This window comes from Lasiosphaeria miniovina (genome assembly GCF_030549165.1).
Source record: "Lasiosphaeria miniovina strain SMH2392-1A chromosome Unknown B0T26scaffold_5, whole genome shotgun sequence".
NCBI classification, from domain to species: Eukaryota; Fungi; Ascomycota; class Sordariomycetes; order Sordariales; family Lasiosphaeriaceae; genus Lasiosphaeria; species Lasiosphaeria miniovina.
Genome location: NW_026848224.1, coordinates 4,957,258 through 4,977,643, shown reverse-complemented (window position 1 = coordinate 4,977,643; position 20,386 = coordinate 4,957,258). Strand labels below are relative to the sequence as shown.

Sequence of the window (20,386 nt, the reverse complement as noted above, 5' to 3'; positions counted from 1 at the left end):
AGTGAAACTCAAAAGCTGCACTCCCGTCGCTCGTGTCGCGGTGAAGGTGGCAGGCCCAAACCCCCAAGAATGAAACCGAATCATAGGTAGCAATCTCTTTATAAGTAATCAGTTCAGGGGATCCGACCTACGGAGTATACCTATGCGCAAAGTGGAGAGAGGCGTCATACAAGCTGTAAAGACTTCCGTTATCGCCGCAAAAACGCAGCGAGAATTTAAAGGGGATACCGTTTTTCTTCTCTATTTTTTCCTACCCTTTTCCTGGCTCGGCCGGAAGAAAACCCGGAGCACGAAGCCGCGGTGGAAACCGATGGGCTATCCCGCTGCCCACAACACTTTTTCCCTTCAACATTCCTAGACTTGTGCTTTGCTTTTGGAGAATTCCGAGGATTCATTACCCCCTCAATACTAACAATGCTCAGCCTTTCAGATCCTAGTGGTAGTTCTACCGTTGGACCATGAGGTCAAGCTGGCTGAGTTCTCAAGGAGCTGTCAAGCTACCCATTGGCTAATGAGGGGCTCTGTCAGGGGCGTTGTACCGGTATAGGTTTAGCTTGTGCCCTGACCACTTTCTAAAATTTCCGGTTACCTACCTGGGTAGGAGGAACCTTGCACAGACGGGACAGTTCCCAAGCTCCTCTCCAAAGATCAAATCTCAAGCAATCCCACTCACTCCGGAAGAATACAAAGTTTCGGGGAAGGAAGGTCAAGTGCCTAAACACCCGCCTTTGCTCTCTGCTCTTCTGACACCATTCAATTCCTACCACGATATCCCCAGCTCTCTGGCGTTGTATTTTTTTTCTCTTTTCCACAAAGAACAATCGGTTATTAGCGGGCGCACACTACTCGATACCCCTAGCCTACTTCTCGCCTTCGTCGCATTTCTGCACTCGCCCGACTGCAATCGTCATCATCGCGTCTCACATTGCCTTGTCTCTCCCGTCCGGCAGCAGCCAGCCAGCCAACACCTGGGCTCGAGACTAGTCGGTCGCCAAAGTCTCGCGAACATGGGGGTAGCCAAGCAGGCTGCTTATTTCCTTTTCCACCCCAACCAGCTGAGATCTGTCATTCAATGGTAAGTGTTTACTCCAGCAGCCTCTTTCTAGATATCCCAAACCCAACCCCCGTACCCTGAAACAGATGGACTCGAGGCGCCACACTGTTCTGTTCTAACTTCAGTTTCCAGGAAGGTATGGCACGAGCCTGTTCACAAGCGTGATGTCACCAAGGAGACACCAACGGAGAAAGCATGCTATCACTACCTTGACATGACGTCTCGGTCGTTCGCCGCCGTCATCCAAGAACTGAACCCCGAGCTGCTGATGCCCGTCTGCCTCTTTTATCTGGCACTCCGTGGGCTTGACACTATTGAAGACGACATGACGCTTGATCTGGCCGTGAAGGAGCCCTTGCTGCGCACATTTCATAAAATCCTTGACCAGGACGGGTGGACTTTCGATGGGAATGGCCCCAACGAGAAGGATCGCGAGCTCCTTGTGCACTTTGACAACATCATCGCAGAGATGAGGAATGTCAAGAAGGCTTATGCGGATATCATCAAAGATATCACAGAGAAGATGGGCAATGGCATGGCTGATTATGTGGTCAACGCCGAGAAGAACGCCAACGGAGTCAACACTATCGAGGAATACGAGTTGTATTGCCATTACGTTGCTGGGCTGGTGGGCGAGGGTCTCACGCGGCTTTTCGTCGAGAGCAATCTCGCCAACCCGCAGCTATTGGTCCGCATGGACCTGACAGAGAGTATGGGCCAGTTCTTGCAAAAGACAAACATCATTCGCGACGTGGAGGAGGACTGGGTTGACAAGCGCCGCTTCTGGCCGAAAGAGATATGGAGCAAGTACGTCGACAATTGGGATGACTTGTTCGCGCCCGAAAACCGAGAGAAGGCCCTCAACTGCAGCTCCGAAATGGTCCTCAACGCCCTCAAGCACGCCGATGAGTGCTTGTTCTACATGGCGGGGATCCGGGACCAGAGTGTTTTCAACTTTGTTGCGATCCCTCAGAGCATGGCGATTGCCACCCTTGAGCTCGTATTCCGCAATCCCCGCATTTTTGACAGCCATATCAAGATCACCAAGGGTGACGCGTGCAAGCTTATGATGGAGTCGACACAGAACCTGCGGCTTGTGTGTGATGTATTCAGACGCTATGCGAGGAGGATACACAAGAAGAACGACCCGAGAGACCCGCACTACCTGGCCATCAGTGCTCAGTGTGCAAAGGTTAGCCTTTCCTGTTGAAGATATTGGTGCGGCGCATACTAACTTGGAGACAACAGATCGAGCAGTTCATTGAGTCCATCTTCCCAACTCAAGATCCCAAGATGATTGCGGCCGGACGAAGCATGAACGCGAACGCGACCAAGGAACCTAGTATGGATACTGGCGAGGCTCTCTTGCTCGTTGCTGCTTGTTTCGCTGTTTTGTTCCTTGTTGGCGGGCTGATGGTACGTTTCTGGCAATTTCCTCTCGTATTCGAACAGGCCTTATTTCTGGGATCTGCTTTGGGAGCTCCATCGCTGACATTGTTTAGATTGGTATTGCGTACTATTTTGGTGCCCGGTTCGATCGTGCCTTCCAGGGACTCGAGTCGGGGCTTCGTGCCCTCGGCAGTGTTACTAGCTCCCCTGGAGCTGTGCCTACGCTCGGCCACGAGGAGCTGTAGTATACTGATCCGGGGCTGGTCCCGTTACAGGCACTTGATATACTATCTAATGTCATACGTTCGTATCAAGTATTATGAATACGGTTATGAGAGGCCGGCGTTGTCTCGGCAGCGGGAGATCATTTAGGGGGACGGCTCTCGTCACTTGGCACCACATCCCTTGGGTTCAGGTGATTCACTAATACTACCGACACGCTAATATATGAGCCGCGGTTCTCATCTTTGTTAACATCAACAGATTTATTCTTTCGTCTTTGGCTTCGGCACACTTTTTGTCACATCGAATTCGTGACATGTTGTTATCCCCAATTATCCCAGTCGGCCACGCGCGTATATGTATAAGATCTTGAGGGACTCTTAGAAACAATCTATCGTAGTGATCTATGAGGCCTAAAACAAAGCACGGATGTCAAATTACAATCTAGTCGCCCTTTGGGCTCAGTGGCTATGGTTGCGCCGGAGATGTGCTGATATTAAACCCTGATGCAAGTAGCCTGGTATCCGGGCACGGTCTCAACTGGGCTCCTAGTCTTCTTCGATGATGGAGCTTGTTAAGCGCGGACTGCGGACATCTATTTCGCTATTATTATCTACGTTTCTCTTGATGATGCCAAATTACAAAAGAAATACACCTATCTTTTCTCGAGACTTTATTGCCGATTTCTTTTTGGTAATCACCTGTCTATGCGGTGATTCAGTATCTTAAGTACCTATCTGCCTACGTGTATGGCCATCACTTGAGTACAGGACCGTAGAACAGGTAAGATACGTTGTGTCTCTCTCCAGTCATCGGCTCGATCTCGATGGGCTTCTAGTATCCTGGAAGCAGAGATTGTACTATTTCAGGGCTGGCAAAGTTGAAAACAAAATAGAGAGTTATTACCTTGCTCTACCGCCCATTTAAAACAGCTTCTCAGTGGCGTTGTTACACTTCTAGTGGCCACCCAAGGTACTGCTGGGCCGTCTTTTTCTACAGTGAAAGTAGGCGTAGTGGATTGTTCTCGCTTATTCGTTGCTCAGCCGGATGGGTAAGATATGAGACGTTCTTATCTTCCGATTAATACGCAGAGGCTCGAACGTGGACGTCAGCTTTGTTCATCAGACGCAATAAGACCTGTCTCCCTCCCCTTTTTCTACTTCTTCTGCCTAAGGCTACTGGACTGTATCACGCTACGAAGGTAGTTTTCCCATGTAGCTGCAGCTGCATCGAGCTATTCCAGAGCAAACAAAATACGCCGGGGGACCAAAATACTGCTAAAATTGCCAAAGTATCAAGTCAAAGAAAGTATATACGATGCGTCCTTTAAACAAATCCCAGACGCGATGCTTCAAGTTCTATATATGTACATCTCGTTGCCAAATGAATTCTTCGTCCTCCATTTCGAACACGGCCCCCCTTCTCTACCCGGTGGCGTGCCTAGGCATTCAGGTTTCCGTTGTTTGCGATCAGGTTGGTAGTTCCCCGAGGGCTGCCCTTCACGGTTGCCTTTGTCACCCTGGCCAGATCCTTGATGCGGTTCGAAACAGCTGCCACGCTGGTGATGTTTTCCAGCGCCATTAGATACGCCGATAGTCCGGCAACATGTGGTGACGCCATACTGGTGCCACTCAGCGTAGCGAAAGCTGAGTTGTCTGTGATTCCCACGCTGCGTACGTTGACGCCGGGGGCAAAAATGTCGACTAAGCGACCAAAGTTCGAGAACGATGCTATCTGGTCGGTTGTCTGATCGATTGCGCCGACTGTGATGGCGGCTTCTGCAGAGCCCGGAGAGGTTCTCGCAGTGTCTTGTGCCTCGTTGCCAGCTGCGACAATGGGGACCACGCCAGCATTGGCGATGGCGTTGATGGCGGCGTTGACGGCGTTTGAGAAAGCACCGCCAAGCGACATGTTCATGACGGCTTTGCCGCTTAGTTTACTTGAAGTAGCGGTCTCGGCCACTTGTTTGCGGTTGTCATATTAGCTTCCTGGCTGTATCAAGTGTATGGCAGCATATGAGAAAAAAGGGGAAAGTCATCCATACCAAAATTCATGCCAGCAATGACACCAGAGTTTGTCCCGGACCCCTCCGCATCGAGAACTTTGACAGCAATGAGTTTGACATTTTTGGCAACGCCTACAGTTTTGCCGCCAATCGTTCCTGCAACGTGACTCCCATGCCCGTTTTCGTCATCGTCCTGTTTTCAACTTCATGTGAGCAATCTGAGCCGGGTATGAAACCAGGAGAGCAAACCCACCACATTGTTGATGAAATTGGCCCCAAATGTTGCCCGGTCCTCAAACTCTGTGTGTTGGATTCGAATACCCGTGTCGACAACAAACGCCGTGATGCCTTCGCCGGCTGAACTGTCAAATATGTACTCCCTGTTTCCGGTGGCGGCATGGCTAATGCGTCCCAGTCCTGTCGTTGCTGGACGCTGGATGAGCTTGGCATCCAGGCCGACGTAGGCGTCCTGCTCGATGTAGCTGACGGCCTCGTCTGCGAAGATTTGGTTGATCATCAGGTCGTCGGCCTCGAGGGCCATGGCGTTCCATTTGTTGATCTTGAAGGTGCGTACACTTGTGGAGAGGAGGTTTCCCGACCTCTCGCCACGCCTACCAATGTTTCGTTTTGCTATTGACTTGATGACGCTCGCCTGGTGCTGCTGGACGACATTTTGGTCGAAGGTGCTGTTGTAGACCACGATGTAACAGTGCGGGATCGCTTGGGCGATGTCTGGATTTGAGACGGGGACGCCAATATACTCCCCCTTGAAAGGGCTCGGAGCCGCTGAGACTCCAAAGACACAGACTCCAAAGACGACTGAAGCAAGTAACCTGCCCGCCATAGTGAATGTGAGAAGGGCGGAGTATCAGAGAAAAACTGAAAGAATAGATGCGCCGGCTTGAGATGGGTGTCGCTGCCTTGCCGCAAGAGAGTGTAAGAGCTTTATAAGAGAAACGAAAGACCACAAGGACTATGTAGGTATGCCAACGAAAGAAATCCTTATCTAGAAGAGTATAATATGCCCAGCACGATATGAACAAGAAGCGAAGGTCCGAAAAGGCAACCTGAAGGCGGCCTCGGGCAGTTAGTGATACAACAAACAACAAACAACGGATGAACAGTAAGTAAAAGAGAGGGGAAAAAAAGAAACAGGAACGAACGGCAAGAGGCAAGCAGCCTGTTTTTGAACCGACTTTGCATGAACTGAAGCGGCTCCATCTTGAACCCCTTTTGCGGCTTCTTGGCGGGTTTGGGCTGGGTGCGACATGAAGGGGTACTGGAATGATAGAGACGACAAATGTGGAGAAGTCTGCAGGTACGGAGGGCCTTGGAACCTGGACGCCAAGTCAAACACCTGGGAAATGGCTGCCAAGAGGGAGGAGTTACAACATGGCATGCCCAACCCAAGGATGGCTGCTCCGACAGCCCAGCCCCAGCGGGGCGGCGTCGTCAGTCTTCAGGTTACAGCACGCTATAGGCGAGAAGCCCCTCAACTTCAAACGATGCATCGTGCGAGATACAAAGCCCGGGTAGCAGGCGAGATTGGCCAGCTGATTTCCCATGTCATGGCCTCTCATCACGGCCGCTCCCCGGACAGGACAGTCTCCGCGCCGACGCGCCGACCTGTATGCTAGGCCCAGCCAGGACCAGGACGCCAGAAGGCCTCGGCTTGGGTCGTCCCAGCACCGCACCCACCGCGCCGCCGTCTTCTGAATGAACAATCAGCTGTTTTAGGAGCTCGGGCAAGGGGGCCACGCCACGGGCATTTTGCACGCCTTGCTGCATGAGAGATCGCTTTGCGATCTTCTGCCGCGACGCGGTTATAGGGCCCGTGTTTGTGGCGGCTCCTTTGGGTCGACTTGGAAGTCATGCCCGCAATTAATTGTTCCACATTGATGGCAGAGCCGCCACGCGCAATGCTCATGGGCTTGGAAGGCCTTAAGTTAGGAGGCTTGTGCTCGGCCGCGTGTCGAGCAATGGCGCCATCATGGAAAACTCAAAATACCCGGAATTCTTGGCAGACCCAGCGCCTCATGGCTGGCCCGTGGCACCATGACCATAGCTGTTGCCAGCGTGCGCGACGTGCGGGATATGGCCATGGCGAGTATGTCCGTTGCAAACCTGAAGTAATTTTTTGTCGAAATGAGTCCCAAACCGCCCTTTGACAAGAATAAAACCAATAACCTAACACAGCTACTGTACCTACCAGCATCTCCAACGCCCGTAGATAGCGGGTGTTTGTCGCGCTGGTTATATGGCACAGTCTCCCACATGCGTCGTGATGAGGCCGACATCTTGGGTCGAATTGGTGAAAGCATATTTCATATCTTCATTCAAAAATCTAACGTAGATTTCTCGACATCGCGGTTACTGGTTAGGTAGGTAAGGTATGACGGTAGCTAGGAGTTGTCAATGAAGTTGTATAAATGCCAGATTGGCTGTGCCTGTCTGCAGTCGCAGCCCCGGCGGATAAGGTAAGCGACTGCGGGGGGTGGCGTCCTGGCCTAAACTGGAAATTTCATGCCGACCTGGTTACAACCCTTAGTGAGGTTCATTGTGCGCACCTTGCCGAAACAGTAGACGTATGTATGTACTTACAAGAGGTAGTAGTACCTACCGACTCGGTAAGAACTGAAATCGACGCTCGCCATCTCCAGGACCACCTGGCTCTGTCGGTCCTTATAATGGAACGATACATCTCAGAAAGCAACCAGGACCCTCAGACAAGATTGCCATCGTGACATGATGCACATGCAATTCATTCTCACCAGCTGAAGACGTAAGCTCGAAGCTCTTTGCTTGTCGCCGCGCTGAAATATGGGCCCTGAAACATGCCATAGCTCGGCTACTCTCTAAGGTATGTGCCTAACTGCGCCACTACTAGTAGTAGACTGGCCCACAGCTTCTATAATGTAACGATCTAGACCTAGAAGCCTGCTAGCAGGTTTCAGTGCCTCCGAGTGCGACTTTCGTATTGGACGCTCGGCAATACCTGCTCTCTTGATGAAATACCCTTTGAAATGACCGACGATCATGCGTGAGGCGCTCCGGGGTATTGACATTCCAAGAGGAGACTGACGGAAGCAAAGAAGGCGTGGCACTCCCATTCGTGACCCGGAACAACCTACCTAAATCCCTCGTCCTCCGGACTGCACCTTTTATCCATCCTATGGAAGTTATTTAAGTTGTATCTGTTGAGAAGAATCGGGGAAGAGTTTCAGACGGACGTTCCCAGGTCAAGCTTTCATTTTCATTGCGGTAGACAAATACCATGGAAGGAGCACTACATGTCGACGAGCATGCATGTTTGAAGTTGGATTTGCTTAGAATGAACGATAGGTATTGTACGAAGTATGAGGTGTAGGGTACTGCACATACATACACAGGCACACAGTCGACGTGCAGGCGCCCCGGGGATGGCCGATGTTGCGATGTTGTGTGACAACAGAAGCAGCAACACTAGAAGAGGGCAATTCGAAACTTTTTACCATTTTTAGGCTTAGCAGGCTCTCTCTCGCTGGCACAACACAGAGTTTAGACCAAAAAAGGAGCTGCGGTGTTGTCCAGGAATTCGGACAAACAGAAATGGATGTCGTCATCCTTGCTCGAACCGGCGAATGGTGCCGACACTGGGCACTAGGGAACCCCTCAAACTTATCGGGCGTCTCGTCTTCTAAAGTGCAGCATAGAGACTCCCCAAAGAAGAGACTCAGAGCCCAGAGCCCCACTTCTTTCATGTCGCAGTCGGGCGGGGAAAGGACCTGCCTGTCCTTCGGTGTCATGGCGGAAATCATGAGGCCGACTGGGGACAGAATTATCGATATATAACCTCGCAGGTTACTGAGGTGCGACTAACACCTACCAAATGCTTTGTTGCTGGCCAAGACGTGGTCGCGTTGATTGATTGGCCTGTTCCGGTGGCCGTTGGGAACCGAAGTCGGCATTCCAATGCTTACCAGATGCAACCCAATTTCAGAATGGTTGTTAGCATGAGACTTCGCAATGGAGAGACCTGGCTCAAATTGGAGCCCCTGATACGGGTACACATAGAACCTCAAAGCCCAACTTCTCTCCTACAGATTGGAAGGCTTTGCGATTTATCAATGTACCCTGTTAACAGCTTTTCATGGGCTGGCCTGTAAGGATCCCGGGGTGTTTCCAGGACATACCTTACTCCGTTACGATACATTCGGGTCCGTATCCCGTACTTTGAACTTTCCTACAGAAGGGCCTGACCCGATGGCATACCTGTCTGGCGCTACAGACTCTTTCGTAGCAGATATTTGCAGTATTCTGCCAGTTCAGATACCTCGCATTTATGCCGTGCAAGGGGGGAAGCCGATAATAATTGGAAGAACAGAAATAGTCAGTCCCCTAAATTTTGGGGGATATTAAAGCCAATCCATTGGATAGCAGTCTGCTGAGCCTCTGTCTCGTGCGCCTGTGGCAGTGCCGCCGCTGCTTTGGTGTCGAGCCTCCCTCCAACGTGCCCAGTTTTTTTTCTGCTCCTACGACTCGTGGTGCACTCGTGGTGCATGACCACATCCAACCGCCACGACGCATGATTGACCTTGATACCCAACCTAACTGGAAGCCGCAAAGTAGCAACGAAACGCTCCCGTTGCTCTCTTCCTGGTATCGCTCTACAGAACCTGCCTTTCTCTCCATCGTCGGCCAACTTTCTAGGCTCTTGCACGCAAAGTCCAAAGTTTAATTACGGGACACTGCGGTGCGTGTCGGCCAACCCGGCCCAAGATCTCAACCTAACCCCGCGCCCACCCACGCGACCACGTCGACAGTGGTGCAAACAAAAGCACAGATAGAGTTTCGAGAGGAGCGCCGGCAACCTAGCGGGCTGTTTTGGTTTCCATTCTCTCAATACAGCGTATCGAGTTTGTTGCCGGGGAAGAGACCGGGGAAGAGACACAGCAGCCAGCAAACTCGCGACGCTTGTCCTCCCCCACAAGAGAACCATCCCCCCGACAAGCCCGCCTCCCCGTTCCTTCGAGCAGCCGCCACCCCTACAGCTCGCTTGCGTTGCGCCCTCGTCTTGGAATTTGGCCTGCCTCTTCCTGCTCGCTCGAGTGGGAGTAATCCCGGTTCTCCTGCCATGGTTGTCAAACCTCCGGACGATTGAAGCCAACACCAAGCACCGACGAGTTACAATGTCGTTTTCGCCCGGACCCATGGTCCTCGACGGAGACCGTGGCGACTCCGGCCTCACTATCGACACACGGCTTCCCCGCGCCGAGAGGGCACAGTCAATACACGAAGACGACGGACAAGCCACAGTCGAACTGGCCTCGATCATGATGACCACGGCTTCGAACCCCGTCTCTCCCGGCCCGTCCAGTCCACCCCTCGATCAAGTCCGTATGCAGGACTTTATACCTCCGACTCGGCCTAGCAGCACGCCATTTCCGCAGCCCGAGCCCCGCAATACCGATCTGCGATGCCTAAGTTATCCCACCGACGTCTTGATGGACTTGGACGAACGAGAACCCACCGAGCTCCTGACAACAGCCTCATCGCCCGGTGAGGCTGTGGGCATGAACCTTAATGATTTCCCCGCCGAGATACACGAGTGCATCCTCGACCACCTCTTTGGCTTTCGGGTGTCCCCGGCCTCAAAGAGCTCCATCATGCGCTGGGGAACGGCTCTGCGACATCCCCGGAGGAAAGAGCTTTCCGAACTCTCTCTAGTAAGCAGGGCATGGAGGGTGCTTATCCAGGAAAGACTTTACCGGCACATTAAGTTGAAAGCTACGGTCGAATCGTTACGGGAATCTTTTGTGTACTTTTCGGCCCACCCCCATCTACGGCCGTACATTAAACACATCGAGATTTGGTTCCCAGTGTTCCAACCGAAATACAGCCCCTTAGCCTTGTCGACGGCAAACACCCTTCCGACGGTCACGGCCGACGGCTTGACGAATGCGTCGTACATCCTGCCCGTCGACAACTGCTCGCTGGAAGAAGCATTCTACTTCGTGGCTGAGTCATTTCCAGAGGTCCGTGTCATGACTCTAGAGGGCGGGGAGCGGAAAAAGGCGCCAAAGGTGAGGCATTGGATCCGCGAGCCTGATGAGCGGCGGCAGCTCAAATCGATGCCGAAAATTGGCTCCGTCCATACACTTATCTGCAAGGGACAATGGAACCTCATCCGGGGGGAGCGAGACTTTGAGGCCATTACTACAGCCCTTCCAAATCTCCGGGAATGGCATGGCTCGTATAGCAAGCCCAAGTCCAAGAGCTATCTTACCATGGCCGAAATTCTTACAAAACCTATGCGCTTGACGACGCTCAACCTCTGCATCGAGGGCGACTACCGCCGGGAGCTTTCTTTCCCGACATATTTCCTAAAATTGTCCAATCGATTGCACTTTTGCTCAAAGTTGGCACAGGCAGTCGCCTCACCCTCGCTAGAGCACGTTTCCTACACGGGTAGGGTTTGCAAGCAGTTCTTCGTGGAGTTGATGGCGAGGCAAAAGGACCCGAGACAGGGGCGTCTCAAGTCGATTGACCTGACAGTCAAGAACTGCTGCCGGCAAGTGAACCACTGGAACGAGTCCGGTTCAGGCATCACCGACATGAATTTTATCAACTCGTTTGAGGCATTGGTTCTCGCTGGCATCAAGGCTCTCGGCAAACTCAAGGCCGTCGAGTACCTGAGGATCCGCTACGTGGATCTTGGTAGGTCTACCCCCCTTCATTACCTGTAACACTTTATGTGGCCTTTAACTGACTTCTCCCAGACTCTCCGGTGCCTCCCTTGAATCCATACTTCCTCCTTCGCGAAGGATGGTGTTCGGGCGTATGGAGCGATGCCATTATTACCGAGCTCAACCGCGTTCGACCGACGACTCGATTTGAGGAGCTATCAGAATCATTTGGCGAAATCGGCTATAACAAGGAAGGCCGGATGACCATCAGCCCCGATTTCCCAAAGTCCAAGGCACTCTCTTTGAAGCTGTCGAATTATGCCCTCTTGAGCGGCGGCATCTCGATAACATGAGATAGGGCATACAGGATCATTTCCGAACATGTAATCGAATCCTTGCTCGGGCTTTATTCTCCCTGGGCTTGCGCAGCGTAAGGCGTTCGGTTGATCTCATGCCTTTTTTTTCCTACATACTCTTTTGCCACTTTTTTTGCTCTGGGTGGTGGTGGGAATTGGTGATAGAACGAGGCGTCTTGGGGCCGTCATTTATAATAAGCCAGGCAGATTCCCTGCGACTGTGTCCTGGATTGGGGGGGGTACCTGTCTTTGATCATCACGGGGCATTCTATAACATGTCAAGGGGATGGAGTTTTCTACGGATCAGGACAGGTTGGGATATGTTAGGCGTCACTTCGGGCGCAATCAAGCGAGGAACATGCGCAGCTTTGCGATGGGAAGGTACGTGGGTAACAACCCCCGAAATGGCGGCCATGATAATGGGGTGATGTCTCTCGCGTGTCAGCCAGTGTGTGTCAGATATTGGGCTCGAAGCCTTGCTTAATGAGCTTTACATGAGCAAAATAGAACAACGAGCATGAGAACAAAATAAGTGTCGACTCTCATTCAGTCGTAATCTCTCAAATACTAAAGCGTAGTCGTGAGTACTAACTAGGCCCTTCTATCAGGTGTTTTTTCAGATATATACAACAAATACAACGCAACATAGCTGTGTTTATGAAACGGCTTAAGCAGGCCCCTCACAGCAATACATCGGCGATGATGATACCCAGGATCCAACAGTTTACTAGAAAAAAGCCCAAGGACGCAAGCCAAAGACCAGGCAAAAAGGTACTCAGCCCCAAAAACTCCAGCCCATATCCTTGGTGCAACCACAGACCTTGGGACGCAACCCACATTGACAAGGCGAATATTCCCAATTTACCGTCCTTGAGAAATGATGAACGTGGAAGGTAGAGAGGTAACAAGACCATGTACCAGAGAAAATACTATGTCGGTCATCAGTCACGGCGTGTCTTTAGCTGACATGAGCAGGTGATATGCAAACGTACTTGACTAGTGCACACTTTGTTAAAGGTGACAAAGGCAAATGTCTGCGCCAGCATCGCCGCTGGCAGGTCTTTTTTGGCCAAGACGATAGGTATCAAAAAACAAGAGAGAACAAGCTGCGGCAAGAAGGCCACAGACTCGATGCGCAGAGCCGAAAGGTCCGGGAAGGCAGAAGCAAGGTAAAGTTGAGTGTTATAAGGACTGAAGTTGTGTCTGTGGTCGATGCGCGTGACGTGATGAAGGAATGTGTGTGTTAGGAAGGGGGGACCATAGCTATTATGTGCATCAGCATATAAAAGTCGCAATGCCCTCTTATTAGACGTGCAGAGCCAAGGAAGGCAGCAAAGTCCACTTACCATATATACATAGCAGCGTTCAAGCAAACAAAAGTTGATAAACTGACGGCGGCAAGACGTATCCTCGCCGGTGTAGCAAAGGTTGTGACGCGGCTTATGAGGGAGGACTTGGACTTGTTCTGGCCCGGTGCCGGGCTCCCCTTCTTGTCGGCGCCGCCACTGCCCATCCTCTCGGCATCCATCCACCATACAATGGCGGGCGCGTAAATAAAAGGATAGATCTTGAAGTGGACGCTAAAACCAAGCAGCAGACCAGCCAGAGTGACACGGCGAGCCATGACGGCCGACAACAGGGCCATGACCAGCACGCCCAAAAGGCCCTCGGAGCTGCCTCGCGTGCTAATGGTTGCCACCATTGGGTTGAGCAACCAGATAGCAGCAAACTTGCGGGCTGCTACAGGGTCCAAGCCCGGGAGACCGCTGCCGCTGGACGTCAAGACGCGCTCAAGAAGCCATCCGGCCACCAGGTCAGCGGCTGCGAACAGGACCTTGCCGGAGCTGAACCACACGGCGTCCCACAGCGGACTCGCACCAACATGTGCCGTCGGCAGTAGGAGCCAGGCCAGCACGGGCGTGTAACGGTACGTCTCGCGATCATAGGGGCTCTGGCCGCGCGACACAAAGCGCGCGGCGTCGGTGAAGACGAGGTAGTCGATGTCGGTGTACTTGAGAGGCGAGTTGGCATCCTGCCACAGTCCGTACAGAAGCAGGCCCACGCGGAGGAGCGCGGCCGAGAAGTAGAGCGGCAGGGGCCGCTGGAACAAGGCTGAGAATGCGGGCGAAGACGCAGCCGACGGATGATCTGGAGGTGCCGATCCAGCCGCGAAAGACACCCTTTTCTTCTTCCTCGCCGACGTCTGATCCCCCGCCGACGCCGATGCTGAACGCGCAGCAACCGATGATTGCGCCATCCTGCTGCCGCTGCCGCTGCCGCTACTGCTGCTGGAGCTGCTCGTTGCTGTTCACCAAATGAGCATCCAAGACCAACTCAAGAGATGGCGTGTCGCGAGCCTGTCACACAAAGTCAACACATTGGATGATCTGGACCCTGGCACAAGAGAGACGGGATGCATGGATGCAACTAGTGTGGACCGTCGTCGTTCTGGCTCTGCCAAGAGACTGTCCAGCTGCCCTTCGAAATTGGCCTCAGTACTCTCTATTCTTCGCCTCAGGCCCAGGCCCAGGCAGTCGCTACCTATGATAGGAAAGGGCTGGTTCTCCCCCTAAGCTGCACGTCCCCCATCTCACCCTGGAGGATGGGCTGCGACAGGGGCAAGTGCTGATGCTCACAGGGCACATGCATCGCACACGCCCGGGCGTCGACTTATCTAACCACGCCAACCACCAGTTACTGTACTATAGTACATACATACCTGTATTCGTACTCTGTACAGTGCCTTACCGTCTCCAGGACTCGAAATCAAAAGAAAAACAAGGGCCAAACAACTAAATCAGGCAGTTGAAGACCAGCAAAGCCACAATCATCACAGAGACAGCTTTTGTAGTCTTCGACAAAATGGTAGGCTTTAAACGCGATTACCAAGGCAACGCGAAGAAGCACCATGGGCCCAAGCCAGCTGCGGCACCAAAGTCAACAGTGAGAAACGCATACACGCCCATGTTTGAGCGTCTGCGCGACGAACTTGACGCACACCATGACCGCCGCGACCGCATCGGCAAGGCCTCACGCGACGTCACAGCCCTGAGCAAGAAGATGTGAGCAACCAGCCACATACGCATGTGGAACAGAAAACATTTTGTATATGCGCAAACTGGCTGACCCTGTTGCTAGAATATTCTCCCTCCAGCGGTATGGCCTCTACTAATTTCTCGTGTTTTTTTCGCTTCAGCCCCTTCTTTTCCCCGGAGGGGCGGGGCAGGCCTGATATACAAAACAAAACCTCACCCTTGCAGCCCACCCTCTGAGGAAAGCTAGCTGCAATGGACCCCCCTCTTACACTGCGCAAGCGGGATGGGAGCTCATCCTTGCTAATGCCGCCGTCATCATTAGCGTTCGCCAGATCGATGCATCCCTTCCCCAGGACATCCAAGCCGAGGTTGACTCGCGCCTAGCCGAAATCGCCAAGCTCCTCGCGAGCATTGCGCCAGAAGTCCAGGACATCAACCGCTATCGCTACTCGCGGTCCCTATTCTGCCTGGAAGAGCTCGTCGAGGCTTTGACTTTTTCGCACTATCTCAAGACTCAGACGCTCGTCGACCAGGCCCACCTGGCCCAGGTTGTCGAGGACCTCGCCCGCCAAGGGGCGGCGCCCGAGGATGAGGTCATGGCCGACGCCGGCGCCACTCCTGTCCCCGGCCCGGGCGAGCAGGCCGGGCAGTTGGCCGCCGAGGCTCCAGTCATCGGCATCACCCAGGAAGACTACCTCTACGGCGTGTTCGACCTAACGGGCGAGATGATGCGCTTCGCCACCACCACGTCGGCTCTAACCGGCCGGATGGCCAGCGGCGATGGGCAGGACGAGCCCCGCACCATCGTCGAAGACATGCACGACCTGGGAAGTCTGTTCGAGATGCTCCCGCACGCAGGCGGCGGCAAAAATGTGACGTGGGAAAATAAGCTCGAGGTCATGCGCCAGTCGGTCCAGAAGGTGGAAAAGCTCGGCTACGACAGGACCATTCGGGGCAGCGAGCGCCCCAAAGGCTGGATCCCTGATCTGACCACGGACGACCAGCCGAACTCGCCTTAGCTATTTGGGCTGGGAGTGTCAAGGTTTAGCTGATGTCTTGATAGATGTTTTTTATGCCTGTGAGTTAGCATGTGTGTGGTTACTGTCTGCATGACACTACTCTGCTGTCTTTCTCTCGTTCTGTTTGCTACGTAGTCTACACAGTCATGTCTCAATGCCAGGTTGCGCATGTACTCCTGTTTTGGCGGACAGACAACACTATAATTATGGCTACAATGGAATTTAAATATTCTCCGGTACACATTCGCTCTGCGGCCCAAAAATGCGGACAGGCACGTAGTTTGTTTGCTGGCAGCATAACACCGGACAATAGATGTTTACAGGGTGTCTCTCTGTCTTTCTTGGGCGCAGCCACTAACTACCGAAGGTAGCTAGATAGATATTCATCGACGGTGGATTGCCGTGTAAAGCCGCCAGGACGGTAATTCGCAATCACCCCCGTCGGATAATTGTCCATCAGATTCGCCGGCTAGGCTTTTTAGGTAACTTTCTCTCTCACTCGGGCCAATAGAGAGTTTGTGCTATAGCCTGTGAAAAATGCTCTCTCTCCCAACTTTGTTGTCGGTTCTCCCAGTCGTAATAGTTGGTGATGACTTAGAGAACTGGTTTGATTTGTCTTATTCTCTCTCGGTTCCTTTCATTTCTCGGCTTTCTTTCCAATCCCGGGTTGAATTGTACGACAAAGATGGCTCTCTCTGATGGAAATACCCACCCTAGCGCAATATAAGAGCATATCTTTTTCTCTATAGACCAGATTTTCTGCAATTATGTGTGATAATCTACCTAATTATCCCTCTGGCCAACTTATCAGTCCTAGTCACCAACTAGCTGGCTCTGAATTACACCAATCTGGTACTACCCCGGTAATAGCTAATTAGCTCACTACATGTTTCTGTTTGAAAGTCTGCCGGTACCGTCGTGGAAGAGTCTTCTCTATCCCTGTCAGGAAAAGACTGCCCAGTCAAACAAGCAGGAGGAAGGCTCTGCAAACAGCCTCGGAGCCAACTCGGGGGACCCTGGCCAACTGAAAGACCGTTTCGAGGCAGAAAAGGTAGCCCTTGGTACAGTAGAGTCCTCGTCGTGACTGTTCAAAGGGCGTTTCGTTTTAGTTAAATAAAGGTTATTCAGGAGTTACTTACCTAGGTAGTTATATGCTCCAAGAGGGCGGTGGAGGTTGTCTATAACCAGGTCTTTGAAAGCTGCCAGAGACCAACACTGTGACTTCTTTAAAAAGGGAAAATAGGTACCTGGATTATTCATACACGCCGCATTGTCCGTCACCTTGAGGGTTATACGACATGCCATCCTAATATATCTGATTCGATTAAGTAAGCCCAAAGTTGAATAGCCACTAATTACTATCCCAGTCTCATAGCCCAGTGAACCAACCCCCTGGTGATGATTCGAATTCGAATCGCCTATCACATTAATGACCCTGGCTCTTACTCATAAGCTCCTAGTTGATTGAATGAGCAAACTTGAACTCTGTCTGGAAATGTTCCAAATTACGCAAATCCCCCCTGGGTGGGCTGGCTGAGATCTGCAGATGCGCTCTTACGGTTTTCACCGTTGCCCAAGGTTTGAAATAGGTAAGGCACTGCCCCAAGAGGGCCGGCATCATCAAACTGGAAAGCGTTCTAAGATACTTCGCGGTCCCTTGCTATTGCCTAGAAAAGTACCTCCATAATTATAGCTTAGCACTGGATAATGGCATGCTGTGTTTCGTAAACAGGTTTTTTGAGTGGCCGCCCGTTTATTTCCTTTTCTGTTCTTTTTTCAATTATTTATTCAATAGCTTTTGCCTACCCCCACAAACATGTCTCGGGAGTCCACCCTATCAACCAGGCACGAGCCTCGGATTCCAAAGCGCCAATTGTCGCAGGTGCTCTTTCCATGCCTTTATAGGATCCTCGGTCTCAGCTTGGGCACTCAGGACTAATGTCTGGTTCTTCTTGACACCATATAAATATGGTTTTTCGTCCGCATAACAGGCTGTCTCTGACTTTTCGGGTACAATGCCGTGAAGAATGTAGTTCTTGGCTATGGACTGGGTGCAGTTCGAAGTATCGGCTCTTGACGCATGTCCATAGCCGTGGTGCGCAATCAGCCTAGCGTTCTGTCCCATCTCGTCAAGCAGGCGCCTCCCGTTTCGCAACGGAGTTGCGGGGTCATATGTCACGGCAATAAGCAAAACCGGGTTCTTGAGGGGGTGGTTCAAGTCGCCCCGGAAAACTTCGGCCGGATGAGGCCAGTAAGTCACGTAGTGTCGACATGGGAAGACGCTGTAAAAACGGGAGTTCCCAGCAACCCATGACTTCGTAGTCATGTTTGCCCAGAGAGAGAGCCACCATTCCATGTCATCAGACTCGGTAGCGTCGTAGGAATCTCCACAAATGACCATCTGACCCAGCTCATCCGATGACGGCCTGGCAATTTCGGGACAGGAAGACTCCGGGTCGTAGTACCAGGAAGAGTTCTCGAGTGCCGCCACCGCCAATGTCGAATTGCCAGCCTCGAGCTCGGCTAGGATTCGAGCAAGAGTGGGCCAGCTGCTAGGGCTGTACATGGCACCATAAATGGTATCAACAAGGGCTGAGTATGTGACCAATGTTGCACCGCTTAGCACAGAATATCCGGGAATGGGACGGTCGACAAGAGAGGCCATAAGTGTGGCCATGCGCTTCACGAGGCTCGGGAGCGTGACAGGGTTGCCGTCGGTGGATTTTGCGAGAGCGCAATACTGGGACCCAGCATTCACGCATTCGCCCAAGAAGCCGTCATGCCACGCATCAGTGGTGTTATCAAGAGCGGTCCATCCAAAGCCGCCACGCTCACGGTGGTCGCGGACATATTCGGTACCGTCCAGGATAATACGACCCACGCTGCCAGGGAACATGCTGGCATACGTCTGGCCGATGCCTGTCCCGTAGCTGACGAGGTAGCCAGTTAGCTCATCTTCACCCAGCGCTATTCGAATCTGCTCCAAATCGCGGGCGACAAAAGCGGTGCCAAGAAAGCGGCCCAGATCGCCTTGCCGCTCCCAGCAGGCGCGGAAGACGGCTTCGTTCATGGCGTCGGTAAGTTCAAGCTGGGCTCTTGGAGAGTCCGACACCGCACGGTGCTTGGAAGTGAGCAGGTAGAAGTGGTCCCGGTCAGGATCATGCGGGAAACAGGCAACTGCGGGAAGCGAGACATTGACACCACGGGGGTCCCACCCCAGAACATCGAATTTGCTATCGCTCAGAAACTGGGTGATGCCCCTTGACGACTGCCAAGCATACCCGGTACCGCTTCCACCGGGACCGCCAGGCTCGATAACTATGGTTCTTTCACTCTTCCTGCCGGCCGAAGAGTTCGTGGGAGCACCGGAGCTGGGGTCGAGCCGCGCAAGCCCAGACACTTGAAGCTTAGTGACGGCAAGTCTGGCGATGCGGCTGTCGGCCTTGTTGGTGTAATCAAGAGGAACATCCAAGTAGCCGCACAGGTATATACCACGCCCGGCATAGGGATCTGTAGGTCTCACGATTTGGTTGGTTGGTGCTGGCGTCCAGTTCCAATGATCTGGGTTTGGGTCGAAGAGGGCAGCCCAGGTGCGTTCAGCGTTGGCATCCTCGATGGCGGGCGGCAGCGTAGCGCGTGTGCAAGGTAAGAAGCGGAACGGGTCTTTGGCGGCCGGAAACTGCCCATAAGGGGAGTCGGCGGCAGATTGAGCTTGGCCTCGATTGGCGTAGTCGACTCTCTGGGTACCAAATATATCGCCCTGGGAAGCTGTAAAGCAGGAGCTGGTCGGCGTCCACTGGGGAACGGCGGCGACCAAGACGACACCCACAATAGCTGCACCTGTAAGCACCCAGCCGCATCTCACACGTCGTTGCGGCGGCAGCACAGGAAGTGGCAAGCCCCGCTTCTTGCCGTCCATCGTGGTTGCCGTGCGGTTGAAAAATCCCGGCTTCTCGTCCTCTTCGTGGGGCTGTGTCTGGTCCGACCGAGAGCCTCCGAGACGTGCGGCGCTTGGCCGAACCGGGAAGGAGCAGGGCGGCTCCTCTTGCCTGTTCGACTCCGACGCGCCCAGCTCGCCCCGTCTTCTCACCGCCCGAAATCTCCTCGCACTCATTCTTGCCGGCTCAAGTTCCAAGGAGAAAAGCGTCAGAAGATTCGATGGAAATTTGCAAGCTTTTGGGGGCCCTACAGAAGGATTTGCTAGCCTATTTATCTTTATTCCCTCAACAATCATGATTAGATTCCCCTGTATCGGCTCCAGATTTTATCCAAACAATGATTCTATATCCTTTAGCCGAGCGATCACGTCAGTTGGTTCGCACGGGAAGAGCTATCAGTCCGCAATCCTACAATTGTTTGATCATAGCATGCGACTGGCTTGAAGCCGTGGGGGAATAATGAGTAGGGCATTGATTCATGAATAGTACCAAGAAGTTGGCCCTTTGGGCGATATTAGTCATTTACTGACTCAAAGAGGTTTGTGTCGAATCGTGTGTAATCAGTTGAAGCGATTGCACGATCTCGATACTCCGGAGTTCAATTAAAATTCTTAATGGATCAAATATAAACCATGGTGCAACGAGAGACGAATTTGATAGGTGCAAAATTGCCTTCTACGGTATTCAAGTTTCTCATACACAC

At 52.6% G+C, this 20,386-nt stretch overlaps 6 protein-coding genes across 6 annotated transcripts; 3 read left to right on the top strand and 3 right to left on the bottom strand.

Moving 5' to 3' along the window:
* The first annotated feature begins 683 nt into the window (after positions 1–683).
* On the top strand, positions 684–2,957 carry B0T26DRAFT_379037 (isoprenoid synthase domain-containing protein). The gene is made up of 4 exons (XM_060434695.1): positions 684–1,075; positions 1,187–2,246; positions 2,303–2,470; positions 2,557–2,957. Exons 1-4 carry the CDS (start codon positions 1,008–1,010, stop codon positions 2,686–2,688), a joined length of 1,428 nt encoding a protein of 475 aa, XP_060295213.1. The 5' UTR covers positions 684–1,007; the 3' UTR covers positions 2,689–2,957.
* Positions 2,958–4,105: 1,148 nt separating this feature from the next.
* B0T26DRAFT_678168 (serine protease) lies at positions 4,106–5,514 on the bottom strand (the record flags this gene model as incomplete). The annotated part of the gene is made up of 3 exons (XM_060440186.1): positions 4,106–4,626; positions 4,710–4,863; positions 4,924–5,514. 3 exons carry the CDS (start codon positions 5,512–5,514, stop codon positions 4,106–4,108), a joined length of 1,266 nt encoding a protein of 421 aa, XP_060295212.1.
* Positions 5,515–9,838: 4,324 nt separating this feature from the next.
* B0T26DRAFT_742391 (uncharacterized protein) lies at positions 9,839–11,688 on the top strand (the record flags this gene model as incomplete). The annotated part of the gene is made up of 2 exons (XM_060444105.1): positions 9,839–11,366; positions 11,429–11,688. 2 exons carry the CDS (start codon positions 9,839–9,841, stop codon positions 11,686–11,688), a joined length of 1,788 nt encoding a protein of 595 aa, XP_060295211.1.
* A 533-nt stretch (positions 11,689–12,221) lies between these two features.
* B0T26DRAFT_718895 (GPI mannosyltransferase 1) lies at positions 12,222–14,299 on the bottom strand. Its single transcript, XM_060442399.1, has 3 exons — positions 13,038–14,299; positions 12,684–12,954; positions 12,222–12,620 (listed from the first exon to the last, which is right to left on the bottom strand). Exons 1-3 carry the CDS (start codon positions 13,946–13,948, stop codon positions 12,372–12,374), a joined length of 1,431 nt encoding a protein of 476 aa, XP_060295210.1. The 5' UTR covers positions 13,949–14,299; the 3' UTR covers positions 12,222–12,371.
* B0T26DRAFT_718892 (Translin family-domain-containing protein) lies at positions 14,298–16,090 on the top strand. Its single transcript, XM_060442398.1, has 3 exons — positions 14,298–14,753; positions 14,830–14,847; positions 15,049–16,090. The coding sequence occupies exons 1-3, from the start codon at positions 14,554–14,556 to the stop codon at positions 15,743–15,745; spliced, it is 915 nt and encodes a 304-aa protein (XP_060295209.1). The 5' UTR covers positions 14,298–14,553; the 3' UTR covers positions 15,746–16,090.
* A 1,371-nt stretch (positions 16,091–17,461) lies between these two features.
* B0T26DRAFT_718890 (uncharacterized protein) lies at positions 17,462–20,333 on the bottom strand. The gene has a single exon (XM_060442397.1). It carries the CDS (start codon positions 19,977–19,979, stop codon positions 17,583–17,585), a length of 2,397 nt encoding a protein of 798 aa, XP_060295208.1. The 5' UTR covers positions 19,980–20,333; the 3' UTR covers positions 17,462–17,582.
* Positions 20,334–20,386: the final 53 nt, after the last annotated feature.